General features: G+C 37.8%; 2 protein-coding genes across 2 annotated transcripts in view; one reads left to right on the top strand and one right to left on the bottom strand.

Annotated features, from left to right (window-relative positions):
• tox3 (TOX high mobility group box family member 3) overlaps positions 1 to 19229 on the bottom strand; it is a 118035-nt gene that overhangs the window by 31082 nt on the left and 67724 nt on the right.
• LOC143525983 (uncharacterized) overlaps positions 3212 to 19229 on the top strand; it is a 58048-nt gene continuing 42030 nt past the window's right edge. The window contains exons 1-6 of the mRNA XM_077020496.1: positions 3212 to 6005; positions 6147 to 6211; positions 7323 to 7432; positions 11134 to 11296; positions 11612 to 11804; positions 11977 to 12078. Of these exons, the coding sequence (XP_076876611.1) occupies positions 7327 to 7432; positions 11134 to 11296; positions 11612 to 11804; positions 11977 to 12078 (564 nt within the window). The 5' untranslated portion in view covers positions 3212 to 6005; positions 6147 to 6211; positions 7323 to 7326. The remainder of the gene's footprint in view (positions 6006 to 6146; positions 6212 to 7322; positions 7433 to 11133; positions 11297 to 11611; positions 11805 to 11976; positions 12079 to 19229) is intronic.

A 19229-nucleotide genomic window follows, 5' to 3' on the forward strand; every position in this document is an offset into this window, starting at 1 on the left:
ACGATTGGGGAGAGGTCCGAATCCCCAGCCGGCCTGCACTCTCACCTGCACAATTGGTCTGTGCCGTGGCCCGGGTATGACTCAAGATGAGGAGAGCATGAAGTTAACAGTACAGTAGTGTCACTACACCAACACTTGTTGATATAGAAGCAGATTACTCCTCCCCTGCTCTTTCCAATCTTTCCGCTCTCAGCAACTGGAAGGCTGGGACGTGCAGCGTGCTGTGTGGGGTCAGCTCAGACAGCCAAGTGGAGGTTGGTTGGTTTGGAGGTTGGAGATTAATAATGACAGTAAAGGTGTGTGAAGTCCACGTTGCCTCAGATGCACAAGCATGCCGGCAAGTCTGCCTCTCTCTTCCCGTGTGGCTGTTGTGAAGATCACCACACATTCAGAAGTGTGGTGAACATTCATAACATTCAGGAACAATGTTATCCCTGAAGGTCAACAATTGCTGTATGGTCCAGCTAACTGAGTTTGGTGTACAATAGACAACATTAATGAACAAAAACAAACACCACACAGAGGAATGCATCATTATAGCTGCCATCCTTGGTGCCATCTTGAAGAAGCAGAGTATAGTATGCTTTATAGTTATCTAAAGTTATATATATATATATATATATATATATATATATATATATATATATATATATATATATATATATATATATATATATATACTGCTCAAAAAAATAAAGGGAACACTTAAACAACACAATGTAACTTCAAGTCATCCACACTTCATGTTCAGATAGGAAGCAACACTGATTGTGAATCAATTTCAACTGCTCTTGTGCAAATGGAACAGACAACAGGTAGAAATGAGAGATTTTCAACTGATTTCAAAGATTTTTATTAATTGAGATCTAGGATGTGTTATTTTAGTGTTCCCTTTATTTTTTTGAGCAGTATATATATATGAAATGAATTAAATGTGCCATATTTTGTCAATTGTGATTTTTTTACACCCCAATCGAAATTTGTCCTCCGCTTTTAGCAGTGTTAAATCAGAAGAGTTATTTTTTCAAATGTCTTAGCCACGGCTGTGTCCCCTATTACGGTGAAGGACAGAGTACTAACATATTCCTATAGGAAATGCCTGTTACATTGGCAGCCAGTACTGACCTCTACATTTTGTGCTTGACCTTTGTGACCCGGGCCTGAAAATAAGCCCCTTTTCGACTCACATTTGGCCCCCTTTGGGCACAGGAATCTGGAACTTGATGTACTCCATCAGGGGGCCGGGGGGACGGATGCTCCTGAGCCACCTGTGGCTACGCCCAACCGTCGTCCCGTAGCACCCCCTCAGTGTTCTCACCATAGTTAACATTGTCTACAGCTGAAACTTGAAAAGTTTGCCACGCCAAAACCGTGTGAACTAGGGCTTTACGGCTTCGATATTTTCATCCTAGAGTGGGGCAGATCGAGACTCTATAGTTTGGTGTGGCTATGTGCTACGGTTGGCCGGCGCGAACCCTCATCACCACGCAGAAGGCCATCGGTAATGCTAGGCCAAACGTTGAGCCCCGTTTCACACACTCCTAAATCTTTGGACAGCCTTCCCAGAAGAGTTGAAGATGTTCTAGCTGCAAAGGATGAACCAATGTCTTATTGAACAAATATGGAATAGTAATGGGATGTCACTTAGGGCGTACTCACACTAGGCTCTGTGATCCGGGCCCGGGCACGGTTGCCTGCCGAAGCACGGTTCGTTTGGCTAGTGTGAGCGCTCCAACCGTGCCCGGGCCCGGATCAGTTAACCGTGCTCGGGCCCGCTTGAAGAGGTGGGCCAGGGCACGATTCATGTGGACTCGGGCACGGTTCGCTTCTAGTGTGAGCGCTATCCGTGCCCGGGCCCGCTTGGTGCCTCGCCTGATTGGTTCATTTCGCTGGAGCTCAAACATGACGTCAGTGATGCAACGCTCACGTTAAACAGTCATAGCGGCAAAGCGATTAGCAGACAATCGTTGTGTTAAATTATCGATAAATCTGTGCTTGCACCGTGTTTCTGCACTCCCAAACGACTCCAAAAATACAATAAAAAGAGAATCGTGAACTCCATAGTGTTGTGCGAGCGCGCTTTTTTTCCAAATAAAGCGGCGTTGTGATGACGTAAGCGTGCTCGGGCCGGGTTGCTGAAGCGAGTGTGAGTGCAGGCCAGAGGGGGAGTGGGGAGGGGGGATAACCGGGCCCCAGCACGGAACCAGCAAACCGTGCCTAGTGTGAGTACGCCCTTAAGCTCATATGTGAGTCAAGGAAGGTGAACAAATACTTTTGGCAATATAGTGTAAAGTGAATATACAGTAATGGTTAACAAGTAATTGATAATCAGTACAACATATGATTTTTCTGTTATATATAGCAGATACTGTGTAAGGTTAATCAACTCTGAGAGAGTCAGATCTGTTAACCCAAATATCTGCTATATAAAACAGACTATTAAAGTAAAGATGCACTAGCGCGCACTCACACTAGGGCCATTCGAACCGTGCTGTGCCTGGTACGATTGGGGAGAGGTCCGAATCCCCAGCCGGCCTGCACTCTCACCTGCACAATTGGTCTGTGCCGTGGCCCGGGTATGACTCAAGATGAGGAGAGCATGAAGTTAACAGTACAGTAGTGTCACTACACCAACACTTGTTGATATAGAAGCAGATTACTCCTCCCCTGCTCTTTCCATTCTTTCCGCTCTCAGCAACTGGAAGGCTGGGACGTGCAGCGTGCTGTGTGGGGTCAGCTCAGACAGCCAAGTGGAGGTTGGTTGGTTTGGAGGTTGGAGATTAATAATGACAGTAAAGGTGTGTGAAGTCCACGTTGCCTCAGATGCACAAGCATGCCGGCAAGTCTGCCTCTCTCTTCCCGTGTGGCTGTTGTGAAGATCACCACACATTCAGAAGTGTGGTGAACATTCATAACATTCAGGAACAATGTTATCCCTGAAGGTCAACAATTGCTGTATGGTCCAGCTAACTGAGTTTGGTATACAATAGACAACATTAATGAACAAAAACAAACACCACACAGAGGAATGCATCATTATAGCTGCCATCCTTGGTGCCATCTTGAAGAAGCAGAGTATAGTATGCTTTATAGTTATCTAAAGTTATATATATATATATATATATATATATATATATATATATATATATATATATATATATACTGCTCAAAAAAATAAAGGGAACACTTAAACAACACAATGTAACTTCAAGTCATCCACACTTCATGTTCAGATAGGAAGCAACACTGATTGTGAATCAATTTCAACTGCTCTTGTGCAAATGGAACAGACAACAGGTAGAAATGAGAGATTTTCAACTGATTTCAAAGATTTTTATTAATTGAGATCTAGGATGTGTTATTTTAGTGTTCCCTTTATTTTTTTGAGCAGTATATATATATGAAATGAATTAAATGTGCCATATTTTGTCAATTGTGATTTTTTTACACCCCAATCGAAATTTGTCCTCCGCTTTTAGCAGTGTTAAATCAGAAGAGTTATTTTTTCAAATGTCTTAGCCACGGCTGTGTCCCCTATTACGGTGAAGGACAGAGTACTAACATATTCCTATAGGAAATGCCTGTTACATTGGCAGCCAGTACTGACCTCTACATTTTGTGCTTGACCTTTGTGACCCGGGCCTGAAAATAAGCCCCTTTTCGACTCACATTTGGCCCCCTTTGGGCACAGGAATCTGGAACTTGATGTACTCCATCAGGGGGCCGGGGGGACGGATGCTCCTGAGCCACCTGTGGCTACGCCCAACCGTCGTCCCGTAGCACCCCCTCAGTGTTCTCACCATAGTTAACATTGTCTACAGCTGAAACTTGAAAAGTTTGCCACGCCAAAACCGTGTGAACTAGGGCTTTACGGCTTCGATATTTTCATCCTAGAGTGGGGCAGATCGAGACTCTATAGTTTGGTGTGGCTATGTGCTACGGTTGGCCGGCGCGAACCCTCATCACCACGCAGAAGGCCATCGGTAATGCTAGGCCAAACGTTGAGCCCCGTTTCACACACTCCTAAATCTTTGGACAGCCTTCCCAGAAGAGTTGAAGATGTTCTAGCTGCAAAGGATGAACCAATGTCTTATTGAACAAATATGGAATAGTAATGGGATGTCACTTAGGGCGTACTCACACTAGGCTCTGTGATCCGGGCCCGGGCACGGTTGCCTGCCGAAGCACGGTTCGTTTGGCTAGTGTGAGCGCTCCAACCGTGCCCGGGCCCGGATCAGTTAACCGTGCTCGGGCCCGCTTGAAGAGGTGGGCCAGGGCACGATTCATGTGGACTCGGGCACGGTTCGCTTCTAGTGTGAGCGCTATCCGTGCCCGGGCCCGCTTGGTGCCTCGTCTGATTGGTTCATTTCGCTGGAGCTCAAACATGACGTCAGTGATGCAACGCTCACGTTAAACAGTCATAGCGGCAAAGCGATTAGCAGACAATCGTTGTGTTAAATTATCGATAAATCTGTGCTTGCACCGTGTTTCTGCACTCCCAAACGACTCCAAAAATACAATAAAAAGAGAATCGTGAACTCCATAGTGTTGTGCGAGCGCGCTTTTTTTCCAAATAAAGCGGCGTTGTGATGACGTAAGCGTGCTCGGGCCGGGTTGCTGAAGCGAGTGTGAGTGCAGGCCAGAGGGGGAGTGGGGAGGGGGGATAACCGGGCCCCAGCACGGAACCAGCAAACCGTGCCTAGTGTGAGTATGCCCTTAAGCTCATATGTGAGTCAAGGAAGGTGAACAAATACTTTTGGCAATATAGTGTAAAGTGAATATACAGTAATGGTTAACAAGTAATTGATAATCAGTACAACATATGATTTTTCTGTTATATATAGCAGATACTGTGTAAGGTTAATCAACTCTGAGAGAGTCAGATCTGTTAACCCAAATATCTGCTATATAAAACAGACTATTAAAGTAAAGATGCACTAGCGCGCACTCACACTAGGGCCATTCGAACCGTGCTGTGCCTGGTACGATTGGGGAGAGGTCCGAATCCCCAGCCGGCCTGCACTCTCACCTGCACAATTGGTCTGTGCCGTGGCCCGAGTATGACTCAAGATGAGGAGAGCATGAAGTTAACAGTACAGTAGTGTCACTACACCAACACTTGTTGATATAGAAGCAGATTACTCCTCCCCTGCTCTTTCCATTCTTTCCGCTCTCAGCAACTGGAAGGCTGGGACGTGCAGCGTGCTGTGTGGGGTCAGCTCAGACAGCCAAGTGGAGGTTGGTTGGTTTGGAGGTTGGAGATTAATAATGACAGTAAAGGTGTGTGAAGTCCACGTTGCCTCAGATGCACAAGCATGCCGGCAAGTCTGCCTCTCTCTTCCCGTGTGGCTGTTGTGAAGATCACCACACATTCAGAAGTGTGGTGAACATTCATAACATTCAGGAACAATGTTATCCCTGAAGGTCAACAATTGCTGTATGGTCCAGCTAACTGAGTTTGGTGTACAATAGACAACATTAATGAACAAAAACAAACACCACACAGAGGAATGCATCATTATAGCTGCCATCCTTGGTGCCATCTTGAAGAAGCAGAGTATAGTATGCTTTATAGTTATCTAAAGTTACATGCAGGATGTGTGAGCTAAAGTTGTATTTTACAGCTTAAAATAATACTCTATGTTGTCACGTGTTTTAGGTGCTGTTGGTGCATTCATTTTGCAGTTCATGGATTTTTACAGAGTATGCATTCTATGCAATGCATGTATGAATGCATTGTTCTAATGCATCTATGACATTTAATTTTTCTGTATATGCAGGTTTTTTGCAAAATTATTGCTAATGCCGTAACAGTATCATTTACTCAACCGACCATCTATCAAATCTCAGATTTAAAAATTGCTAAATATAAAATGCAATTAAAAATACATAAAAGATATAAAATCACCAAGGACCAGTTTTGATATACGAGGCAGACCGCGTCATTTTCGCGCCAAACTACACAAGTGGAGTGAGTTGGCAGATCACGCAAACAGAATAAACAGGTAAAAATGTTTTCTATTAACTTTGGCTATATAGCTAGTTAACTATTCTACATTAAGTAGTATAACTTTGTATTTGCGTCTTCTTGTATGTACTGTTAGAACAAATCAAGTGTCACGGTTTTGATCCGCGTCATTTTTCAGCTAAAATACCGAAATATACAGAGAAGCCAAACGGAGCAAACAGCGTGGCAAATCTGAATAACCAGGTAAGCTGTTTTTTTATTTTGGCTACATAGCTAGTTAACTAATTAATGTTCTGGTATAATAAGTAGTAGAGCTTTGTATTTGCTTGTTTACTACATGTACTTTAAGAACAAATCATTTACGTCGAATGAATTAGTGGTGATATGTAGCTAGCTAGGCTGGTAGTTAAAATCCGCTAGCATTACTTTGCTAGTGGTCCATTTACTGGTGTTACTAGTCAGTGAGTTAACCTGCTGCTTATTGTGTGTTATCAATTAGTGGCTGTAATATTAGAGCACAACTGTACCAACATTTCTGAGGTAAATGTGAAATATAAAAAAATAAATCTGACGCTAGCAATATATCTGAAGCTAGCATATATGCTAATCGCGTTAGCTTGGCTAGTAAGTAATGTTAGCCAGCTAGCTAATATTACTTGAGCGAGCTTTACAAAATGACCGTTCTAAAAATATTAAACAGCATCGATGATCACTAAATTGTATTTCTGAGTGATTGCAGTAACATCTAGTGTAAGTATTAATATACAACTGAAAGTGTTAATGCAAGGAAGAATAGCTTTAACCCATATAATCCCTTAATGCCTGAATCTTGTGTATTTAGTAACCCTCACAAATAATCAATCATTATTTTTTAAAGTTTCATAGATAAATAGGACTAAATTGGCTGGTTATAATTGTGACCGGTGGGATAATGTTATTTATATAGAATTTTGCATATGTTCTATGTACTCATCAAAATTCTTATGTCTTATCCCAGTTATTAACATATTTGAAACTGTCACTGTCAGTATTTATTGGGGAGGTAGAGTGATGGATTGTGGAGGGGGTTGGGGATGTAGGAATATATGTAAAAGTCAGTGCCTGGCAATATGGATGTACATTCCATACAGATATATCTGTTGTTTTGATCTTAAAAAAATGCTGCTCTTGAAACACACACACATCAATGTTTTCTTAAAATCTCAGTGTGCTAGCCTAAATAAAACATTCTGTACATATTTATACATGTTTTAATTGACCATTATGGATGCTATTTTAACAGTACTTTAATAAATGGAATAAATTAATAAAGTCTTGAATATTGGATAAGGATGTCAACAATTTGTTCATGCAGTTTGATGATGGGCCGCAGAATCACCCCACTAAAGGATGCACTGCAGTCTGTCAGGATATCTTCTGATAAAAGAGATGTATTGGAGTCAAAGTTCATCTCTCAATATAAAGGTATAGCTAACAAGACTTGATTCGGACTCATGAAAAATAATTTGTGAATAATAAGATTTGGTCCATTATCCAGCCACTGTGTGTGAAAGGTATATTCTTTTTTGTGTGTTTGTTTTGTCATTATTCCTTACTTTTTTTCGGTGATTTGGGTCGCAGACCCTTTTTTCGTGACTCATCATGACAGCCTCTTGTCACGAGCAGGAAATCTGAGAGAAGTGTCAAATGTAAATAAACAAGGGTGGCATAGCTGGATTACCATACGTGGTAGTTTTTGGCTATAAGGAGAATCCTTGGAATAAACAATGTGGGAAACAAATTAAGGACACTGGAATGACCTCAAGGGTCACCTGGATCAGCTTGTTTAGTTTATGCTAACCATTTAGCCATCAATACAGCAAATATATAAAATTATTAAAATTATTAAATATAATATATATATATATATATATATATATATATATATATATATATATATATATATATATATATATATATATATATATATATATATATATAAATAATTTATTAAAATTATTTTTCCCCATCTCATGTGCCTAAGCTTATCATGGTAAGATACTTGGCTTGGACTTCAGCCTTATGAGCCATGACATGATTTGGACTTGTATTTTATGACTTCAACACCTGTGTTTCACACAGTGCTGCCTTTTTACAGTGATTCTCCAAACTGTAAAAAACATATTGGCCTCCCCAGCAATGAAAGCTGTATCCTGATTCTCTGACACTGTTAAAGCATATTGTTCCCAGTTCTGTGTGGATTTTATCCTCTGTGCCAGGGGTTCTCAACTGGTCTGTGCCGAGGCCCACATTTTCTCGATGTCATTAAGTAAAGTTCAGCTAGTCAGACTTCAGGACCGGAACTATCCACACAGCAAAAAGTCCAGTGTTGAATTAACTTCCACATAGTTAATTTTAACACTTTTTGAGGGTTTATATAGCGCCACACTCCACAGAGTTAAATTAACACTTTCAAAATAGTTAAAACATTTTAACACTTGGTGAGAGTTACTTTGAGTTAAAGTAACTCTATGGGATTGATTTTTTTTTTTACTATTTCAGAAGTGTTGGTTTCACTCCCCAAATAGTTAGCTATTAACACTATTAAAATGTTAAAATTAGAATAATATATTCCCATACATTTTTTGCTTTTTTCCTCAAAATTGAACTAAAACATTGTGAAAGAATGTACAATGTACAAACACTTTATGCACTTTGAATAATAAAACCATTGTAGAAATTAAACTCTGATGTGACCAGTATGGCTGCCACAAACGATTATTTTAATAGTCGACTAATCACCGATTAATTTTTACGATTAGTCGACTAGTCGGATTGTATGTTAACGGAATATAAAACATACAGCTTATCACACTAGAATGCAACTGCTATTATATAACCATCATTAGATTTCAGCTATAACTAAAAATAAAAACAATTAAGATCATAGTTCATTAAACCTTTAATGAAATATGCAGCTTGTTGCAACAAACAATTATTAAAATAAGGATAAGGCACTGCCTTAAAAAACACAAAAATAAATAGGCCTACATTAATAAAGAATTTTTTTTAGGTTTTTCTTTCTTTCATTAGTCTCTGGCATCAAACTTCGCTACATTTAAATCAAATTAGGTAGGGACCTGAAACTAAGGAGTTATTCACAAAAATAAAGTTTTGGTCTCACTGACGTTGACGAATGCGTGCTAAGGCTAATTAAACAAATCGCCATCACTAATGTTAACTTTTACAGCTACCACAATAAGCAGGGTTGCCAACTCTCACGCATTGAGAGTGAGACACACGCATTTGACCGTCTTCACACACTGTCACGCCACACATCCGATTTCTCATGCCGAAAAAAAATCTAGTTTATTTACCTCTGATCCATATCTATGATTCAATGAGTTACTAGTTCGCTCTGGCGACAACCACTGGCGATCGATCGCGATATAATACTTAATTTGTGTCCATTTTACCCCCCCAAGATCAAATCTCACTCCAAGATCTTGAAAAGTTGGCAACCTTGCGATAAGTAAGTACTAAGTTAATGCTCTAAACTTTAGTAGCTAACTAGCAATTTAGATTACAGAGATGACTGTCCCTATTCATCGTTGTCACAAGTAGCCACAACATGCTTCAGGTACATGCTCGTACATCGCGGTTGTGCTGCCGTGGAAGGCAAGTTCTGCCTTGCAGATATTGCACGCGTGTTGGAACCCGACTACGGAAAATGATCCCGCACTTTTGAGTTCCGTAGCCGGGTAGCCACGATACCAGAGCCTGTCTGTATAACGTCCTGGGATGTCGTCAACTGTATACCCCGGTTTCCACTACTGCGCATGTGCGTCAAGGACAGAAACGCAGACGCAGCAGTGGAAACTGTCGCAGCAGTTCGGAGAGGGGAAAAAAACGACGCATCGACTAATAAATTAGTCGTCGACTATTTTAGTAGTCGACATAGTCGTGACTAGTCGACTAATCATGGCAGCCCTAGTGACCAGCAATGGAGCGCAAGTAAAAGAAGGATGCGATCACACCAGTCTCATTGAAAATGTAGGATTTAATGAATAAAGTGCACCAGCGCAAAACCCGTGACATAATTCAAATTAAGGATAAGATAACATAGACCCCGAACATAAGGGGAGCCCTCACCTCTCATAGGGGATCTACAAGACCCGCTCCCCCCATAACATCAACCCCTGATCCCTAAAGGTCCAGAAATACTGCTTTCCATCTCCAGGGAGAAACACCTGCACCTAAAATAAACACACAAGCATTAATTGTGAAACACACACATAACCTTGCTTAATAATTCAATAATACTACATACACCTTGATACAGTGGTTTAGTCTATCGAAATCACATTACTATCCTTTTAATGCTGGTAACATTTTCAGAAAGTGACATTCACCAATTTCGTTTTCCCTGTTCCACCATAAACTGTGGTGCTGTTCCTTTCTGGTGCTAATAACTGCTGCACCATTTAAAACTGGAACTAGACCCTAGCGTATAAAAACAGACGTTGGTCTTAGTTTGAATAACCAGAATAGTTTTGATATAATGCATTTATTTTAATCCTCACTGTCAAATTATGGAGAGCTAGCTAGGTATCACTATCACTTAATTTAACTAGGTTAGGTATGCTAACATTAACTGTGCTGATCACCTCAACACGTTTGCTATTCAGTCCCTGGCATCAAGGTTCTGAACTTATATAATCTCAGAGGGTGTTTTATTGTACATAATGCATTCACATAATAAAATTAAACCTTTTTCAGTAAGACTGAATAAATAACACTCACCTTGTACATCTTTCACCAAGAGAAAAATGGCGTTGACTTTCTCCAGCGAAGTGAAATGAGTGGGCAGAGTTTAACTACGTCTTAGCGGGAGTCATTTAGTTGGATTAACACTGATTTGATCAACTCTGTCAAATAACTCCAACACTGAACATCATTTAGAACTAACAGTGTTAAAATTACTCTTTGGGAGTGAAAATCGGAACTCTGAAATGTTTAACTGAAAATTTAACACTCCTGTTTTTGCTGTGCATTGTATGATATGGAATAACATCTGTGTCTAACACATGTCAGTGGTCTGACACATAAGATGACACTTACTGTTCACTGTCAATGTTCACAAATTTATTTTAAAAATAATGACCAAATATTCTTGTATGTTTCAGGTTATGGAGTTTTTGCACTGAAATACATTTCAAAAGGTGACTTTGTTGTAGAATACCGGGGTGAATTAATTAGCTCTAAGGATTCCCAACAAAGGAGAGGTATCTACACCAGTGAAGAGATGGTGTACATGTTTGATTTTAAATGGCAGGAGAAAACCTGGACGTAAGCATTCTTACTTGCATTAAATTCTGTATTAAAGAAAATAAGAATCACAAAAAATTTTACTGACCTAGGAAATGATAATGGAATGTGATGATTATTCTGTTTTAAACTTATTCTTGATTAGAAGAAATGTGACTTCACAGATGTGATCTTCGTTTGGACAGTGTATAATTATTGTTGAATAAAGTTATAGTCTTGTTATTTACATGTAAGGGCCAAATTACAAGCTTTATGTAAATATGGCAGCATACTAAATACGATGGGTAAAATAATTGCTGTCTTTTTTCATTTTTTGCTTGTTTTAATGGTTCTCAGAATTGATGCTTCAAAGGACAATAGGTCTTTAGGACGACTAGTCAACGATGACCATATAAGTCCAAACTGCATGATGAAAAAAGTGTTTGTGGATGGATCACCACACCTGTGTCTATTCGCAATCCGTGACATCCAACCAGGAGATGAAATCACGTATGATTATGGGGATAGTGCCTGGCCATGGAGAACAAAGGTCAGTAAAATATCATGCGAAAATGACTGTTTTTTCAGCTTCTTTTCACAAATAAAAATAGATATTTTTTATAAAATGTATTTTATGAATGTATTAAACTGAATAGAATTTACTGAGTATTAAACATTTCTCTTAAAAATAATGAAAACCTGTCTTATTAATGTGTCCACAGTTAATAAATGAAAGCAGTCCTGCGCCAACTACATCTCATGGCAAGGGGAAATACAGCATTGACCCAACTGCGAATGATCAGGCTTGCAAAGCCTCTGAGTTGGTAAGTTACGCATTCATTATCTATTCTAAATTGCTTTGTCTTGACAATATTAACATAATGTAATGTTAGCTTATTCCCATATCTTTTTCTTACAATCCAGTTACCCATTTCATTATAGTGTAAGAAACTGCACAGAGAAGTTAATATGATCTTTGCATTCAGTCATTAATTGATGGCTTGATGATGGGTTTAGAGATCTTTAAAAGTTGAAGAAAAAAGTACAACAACATTATGTCCAGTACAAACTCACTGAACATTACAACATGCTTGTACTTGCTTAGAATAACTTCTTACTTCAGTCCACTACAGAATGAACAGGTTATGTAGTGACTTCATGATTTTATCCTTTGAAGATTGCAAATGTCTTTTACCATTGTAAATTACAAATAGTTGTAAAAGTGCAATGTCCTATCTTTACTCCTCTACAAAATGGTCAGTGTGTAACATTTCGATTTTGTCCAGTTCAGTTTTTGTCATAGTTTTGTAAATGTATTGCTAGAGTTTGGGTTTTAGTCTAACTGTACACCTCTGCATAATAGTGTGAGTAATAATGTCCTGAATGTGTCCATTGGAGTTCCTTTTACCATTGCAAATTAAGAAAGAGCTTTGTGTCCTAACTTTACTCCACTCCAGAATAGACATTCTGTGTATCAACGTCCTGATTTTGTCAGTTGGAGGTTTTGTCTTACTATTGTATACTTAAGAATAGGTGTTTGGCCTTCGTCCTAACTTTACACCACTTCAGAATGGATAGTCTGTGTATCAACGTCCTGATTTTGTCAGTTGGCAGTTTTGTCTTACTATTGTATATTTAAGAATTGGTGTTTCACTCGTCCTAACTTTGTACAACTTCAGAATAGTGTGTGTAACAATGTCTTGATTTTGTCCATTGTAAATGTAGAAGCAAACATTGATAATTAGGTTCTCATTTCAATGAAAACTGCAGTTGTTTAGTGATTTGAAGACTTCCAGATATCCATATGTTAAAAATAAAGAGTTTGGGACGTATCACAGTACTGAAAAAAAATATATCTCTTGTAAATGTGTCCACAGATAATAAATGAAAGCAGTTCTGTGCCAACTACATCTCACGGCAAGGGGAAATACAGCCTTGACCCAACTGCGAATGATCAGGCTCGCAAAGCCTCTGAGTTGGTAAGTTACGCATTCATTATCTATTCTAAATTGCTTTGTCTTGACAATATTAACATAATGTAATGTTAGCTTATTCCCATATCTTTTTCTTACAATCCAGTTACCCATTTCGTTATAGTGTAAGAAACTGCATAGAGAAGTTAATATGATCTTTGCATTCAGTCATTAATTGATGGCTTGATGATGGGTTTAGAGATCTTTAAAAGTTGAAGAAAAAAGTACAACAACATTGTTAGGTCCAGTCCAAACTCACTGAACATCACAACATGCTTGTACTTGTTTAGAATAACTTCTTACTTCAGTCCACTACAGAATGAACAGGTTATGTAGTGACTTCATGATTTTATCCTTTGAAGATTGCAAATGTCTTTTACCATTGTAAATTACAAATAGTTGTAAAAGTGCAATGTCCTATCTTTACTCCTCTACAAAATGGTCAGTGTGTAACATTTCGATTTTGTCCAGTTCAGTTTTTGTCATAGTTTTGTAAATGTATTGCTAGAGTTTGGGTTTTAGTCTAACTGTACACCTCTGCATAATAGTGTGAGTAATAATGTCCTGAATGTGTCCATTGGAATTTCTTTTACCATTGCAAATTAAGAAAGAGCTTTGTGTCCTAACTTTACTCCACTCCAGAATAGACATTCTGTGTATCAACGTCCTGATTTTGTCAGTTGGAGGTTTTGTCTTACTATTGTATACTTAAGAATAGGTGTTTGGCCTTCGTCCTAACTTTACACCACTTCAGAATGGATAGTCTGTGTATCAACGTCCTGATTTTGTCAGTTGGCAGTTTTGTCTTACTATTGTATATTTAAGAATTGGTGTTTCACTCGTCCTAACTTTGTACAACTTCAGAATAGTGTGTGTAACAATGTCTTGATTTTGTCCATTGTAAATGTAGAAGCAAACATTGATAATTAGGTTCTCATTTCAATGAAAACTGCAGTTGTTTAGTGATTTGAAGACTTCCAGATATCCATATGTTAAAAATAAAGAGTTTGGGACGTATCACAGTACTGAAAAAAAATATATCTCTTGTAAATGTGTCCACAGATAATAAATGAAAGCAGTTCTGTGCCAACTACATCTCACGGCAAGGGGAAATACAGCCTTGACCCAACTGCGAATGATCAGGCTCGCAAAGCCTCTGAGTTGGTAAGTTACGCATTCATTATCTATTCTAAATTGCTTTGTCTTGACAATATTAACATAATGTAATGTTAGCTTATTCCCATATCTTTTTCTTACAATCCAGTTACCCATTTCGTTATAGTGTAAGAAACTGCATAGAGAAGTTAATATGATCTTTGCATTCAGTCATTAATTGATGGCTTGATGATGGGTTTAGAGATCTTTAAAAGTTGAAGAAAAAAGTACAACAACATTGTTAGGTCCAGTCCAAACTCACTGAACATCACAACATGCTTGTACTTGTTTAGAATAACTTCTTACTTCAGTCCACTACAGAATGAACAGGTTATGTAGTGACTTCATGATTTTATCCTTTGAAGATTGCAAATGTCTTTTACCATTGTAAATTACAAATAGTTGTAAAAGTGCAATGTCCTATCTTTACTCCTCTACAAAATGGTCAGTGTGTAACATTTCGATTTTGTCCAGTTCAGTTTTTGTCATAGTTTTGTAAATGTATTGCTAGAGTTTGGGTTTTAGTCTTAACTGTACACCTCTGCATAATAGTGTGAGTAATAATGTCCTGAATGTGTCCATTGGAATTTCTTTTACCATTGCAAATTAAGAAAGAGCTTTGTGTCCTAACTTTACTCCACTCCAGAATAGACATTCTGTGTATCAACGTCCTGATTTTGTCAGTTGGAGGTTTTGTCTTACTATTGTATACTTAAGAATAGGTGTTTGGCCTTCGTCCTAACTTTACACCACTTCAGAATGGATAGTCTGTGTATCAACGTCCTGATTTTGTCAGTTGGCAGTTTTGTCTTACTATTGTATATTTAAGAATTGGTGTTTCACTCGTCCTAACTTTGTACAACTTCAGAATAGTGTGTGTAACAATTATTGATTTTGTCCATTGTAAATGTAGAAGCAAACATTGATAATTAGGTTCTCATTTCAATGAAAACTGCAGTTGTTTAGTGATTTGAAGACTTCCAGATATCCATATGTTAAAAATAAAGAGTTTTGGGACGTATCACAGTACTGAAAAAAAATATATCTCTTGTAAATGTGTCCACAGATAATAAATGAAAGCAGTTCTGTGCCAACTACATCTCACGGCAAGGGGAAATACAGCCTTGACCCAACTGCGAATGATCAGGCTTGCAAAGCCTCTGAGTTGGTAAGTTACGCATTCATTATCTATTCTAAATTGCTTTGTCTTGACAATATTAACATAATGTAATGTTAGCTTATTCCCATATCTTTTTCTTACAATCCAGTTACCCATTTCATTATAGTGTAAGAAACTGCATAGAGAAGTTAATATGATCTTTGCATTCAGTCATTAATTGATGGCTTGATGATGGGTTTAGAGATCTTTAAAAGTTGAAGAAAAAAGTACAACAACATTATGTCCAGTACAAACTCACTGAACATTACAACATGCTTGTACTTGCTTAGAATAACTTCTTACCTCAGTCCACTACAGAATGAACAGCTTGTGTAGTGACTTCATTTTTTTATCCTTTGAAGATTGCAAATGTCTTTTACCATTGTAAATTACAAATAGTTGTAAAAGTGCAATGTCCTATCTTTACTCCTCTACAAAATGGTCAGTCTGTAACATTTCGATTTTGTCCAGTGCAGTTTTTGTCATAGTTTTGTAAATGTATTGCTAGAGTTTGGGTTTTAGTCTAACTGTACACCTCTGCATAATAGTGTGAGTAATAATGTCCTGAATGTGTCCATTGGAATTTCTTTTACCATTGCAAATTAAGAAAGAGCTTTGTGTCCTAACTTTACTCCACTCCAGAATAGACATTCTGTGTATCAACGTCCTGATTTTGTCAGTTGGAGGTTTTGTCTTACTATTGTATACTTAAGAATAGGTGTTTGGCCTTCGTCCTAACTTTACACCACTTCAGAATGGATAGTCTGTGTATCAACGTCCTGATTTTGTCAGTTGGCAGTTTTGTCTTACTATTGTATATTTAAGAATTGGTGTTTCACTCGTCCTAACTTTGTACAACTTCAGAATAGTGTGTGTAACAATGTCTTGATTTTGTCCATTGTAAATGTAGAAGCAAACATTGATAATTAGGTTCTCATTTCAATGAAAACTGCAGTTGTTTAGTGATTTGAAGATTCCAGATATCCATATGTTAAAAATAAAGAGTTTTGGGACGTATCACAGTACTGAAAAAAAATATATCTCTTGTAAATGTGTCCACAGATAATAAATGAAAGCAGTTCTGCGCCAACTACATCTCACGGCAAGGGGAAATACAGCCTTGACCCAACTGCGAATGATCAGGCTCGCAAAGCCTCTGAGTTGGTAAGTTACGCATTCATTATCTATTCTAAATTGCTTTGTCTTGACAATATTAACATAATGTAATGTTAGCTTATTCCCATATCTTTTTCTTACAATCCAGTTACCCATTTCATTATAGTGTAAGAAACTGCATAGAGAAGTTAATATGATCTTTGCATTCAGTCATTAATTGATGGCTTGATGATGGGTTTAGAGATCTTTAAAAGTTGAAGAAAAAAGTACAACAACATTGTTAGGTCCAGTCCAAACTCACTGAACATCACAACATGCTTGTACTTGTTTAGAATAACTTCTTACTTCAGTCCACTACAGAATGAACAGGTTATGTAGTGACTTCATGATTTTATCCTTTGAAGATTGCAAATGTTTTTTACCATTGTAAATTACAAATAGTTGTAAAAGTGCAATGTCCTATCTTTACTCCTCTACAAAATGGTCAGTGTGTAACATTTCGATTTTGTCCAGTGCAGTTTTTGTCATAGTTTTGTAAATGTATTGCTAGAGTTTGGGTTTTAGTCTAACTGTACACCTCTGCATAATAGTGTGAGTAATAATGTCCTGAATGTGTCCATTGGAGTTCCTTTTACCATTGCAAATTAAGAAAGAGCTTTGTGTCCTAACTTTACTCCACTCCAGAATAGACATTCTGTGTATCAACGTCCTGATTTTGTCAGTTGGAGGTTTTGTCTTACTATTGTATACTTAAGAATAGGTGTTTGGCCTTCGTCCTAACTTTACACCACTTCAGAATGGATAGTCTGTGTATCAACGTCCTGATTTTGTCAGTTGGCAGTTTTGTCTTACTATTGTATATTTAAGAATTGGTGTTTCACTCGTCCTAACTTTGTACAACTTCAGAATAGTGTGTGTAACAATGTCTTGATTTTGTCCATTGTAAATGTAGAAGCAAACATTGATAATTAGGTTCTCATTTCAATGAAAACTGCAGTTGTTTAGTGATTTGAAGACTTCCAGATATCCATATGTTAAAAATAAAGAGTTTTGGGACGTATCACAGTACTGAAAAAAAATATATCTCTTGTAAATGTGTCCACAGATAATAAATGAAAGCAGTTCTGTGCCAACTACATCTCACGGCAAGGGGAAATACAGCCTTGACCCAACTGCGAATGATCAGGCTCGCAAAGCCTCTGAGTTGGTAAGTTACGCATTCATTATCTATTCTAAATTGCTTTGTCTTGACAATATTAACATAATGTAATGTTAGCTTATTCCCATATCTTTTTCTTACAATCCAGTTACCCATTTCATTATAGTGTAAGAAACTGCACAGAGAAGTTAATATGATCTTTGCATTCAGTCATTAATTGATGGCTTGATGATGGGTTTAGAGATCTTTAAAAGTTGAAGAAAAAAGTACAACAACATTGTTAGGTCCAGTCCAAACTCACTGAACATCACAACATGCTTGTACTTGTTTAGAATAACTTCTTACTTCAGTCCACTACAGAATGAACAGGTTATGTAGTGACTTCATGATTTTATCCTTTGAAGATTGCAAATGTTTTTTACCATTGTAAATTACAAATAGTTGTAAAAGTGCAATGTCCTATCTTTACTCCTCTACAAAATGGTCAGTGTGTAACATTTCGATTTTGTCCAGTTCAGTTTTTGTCATAGTTTTGTAAATGTATTGCTAGAGTTTGGGTTTTAGTCTAACTGTACACCTCTGCATAATAGTGTGAGTAATAATGTCCTGAATGTGTCCATTGGAATTTCTTTTACCATTGCAAATTAAGAAAGAGCTTTGTGTCCTAACTTTACTCCACTCCAGAATAGACATTCTGTGTATCAACGTCCTGATTTTGTCAGTTGGAGGTTTTGTCTTACTATTGTATACTTAAGAATAGGTGTTTGGCCTTCGTCCTAACTTTACACCACTTCAGAATGGATAGTCTGTGTATCAACGTCCTGATTTTGTCAGTTGGCAGTTTTGTCTTACTATTGTATATTTAAGAATTGGTGTTTCACTCGTCCTAACTTTGTACAACTTCAGAATAGTGTGTGTAACAATGTCTTGATTTTGTCCATTGTAAATGTAGAAGCAAACATTGATAATTAGGTTCTCATTTCAATGAAAACTGCAGTTGTTTAGTGATTTGAAGACTTCCAGATATCCATATGTTAAAAATAAAGAGTTTTGGGACGTATCACAGTACTGAAAAAAAATATATCTCTTGTAAATGTGTCCACAGATAATAAATGAAAGCAGTTCTGTGCCAACTACATCTCACGGCAAGGGGAAATACAGCCTTGACCCAACTGCTAATGATCAGGCTCGCAAAGCCTCTGAGTTGGTAAGTTACGCATTCATTATCTATTCTAAATTGCTTTGTCTTGACAATATTAACATAATGTAATGTTAGCTTATTCCCATATCTTTTTCTTACAATCCAGTTACCCATTTCATTATAGTGTAAGAAACTGCACAGAGAAGTTAATATGATCTTTGCATTCAGTCATTAATTGATGGCTTGATGATGGGTTTAGAGATCTTTAAAAG

The sequence above is a fragment of the Brachyhypopomus gauderio genome, chromosome 1 (genome assembly GCF_052324685.1).
Source record: "Brachyhypopomus gauderio isolate BG-103 chromosome 1, BGAUD_0.2, whole genome shotgun sequence".
NCBI classification, from domain to species: domain Eukaryota; kingdom Metazoa; phylum Chordata; class Actinopteri; order Gymnotiformes; family Hypopomidae; genus Brachyhypopomus; species Brachyhypopomus gauderio.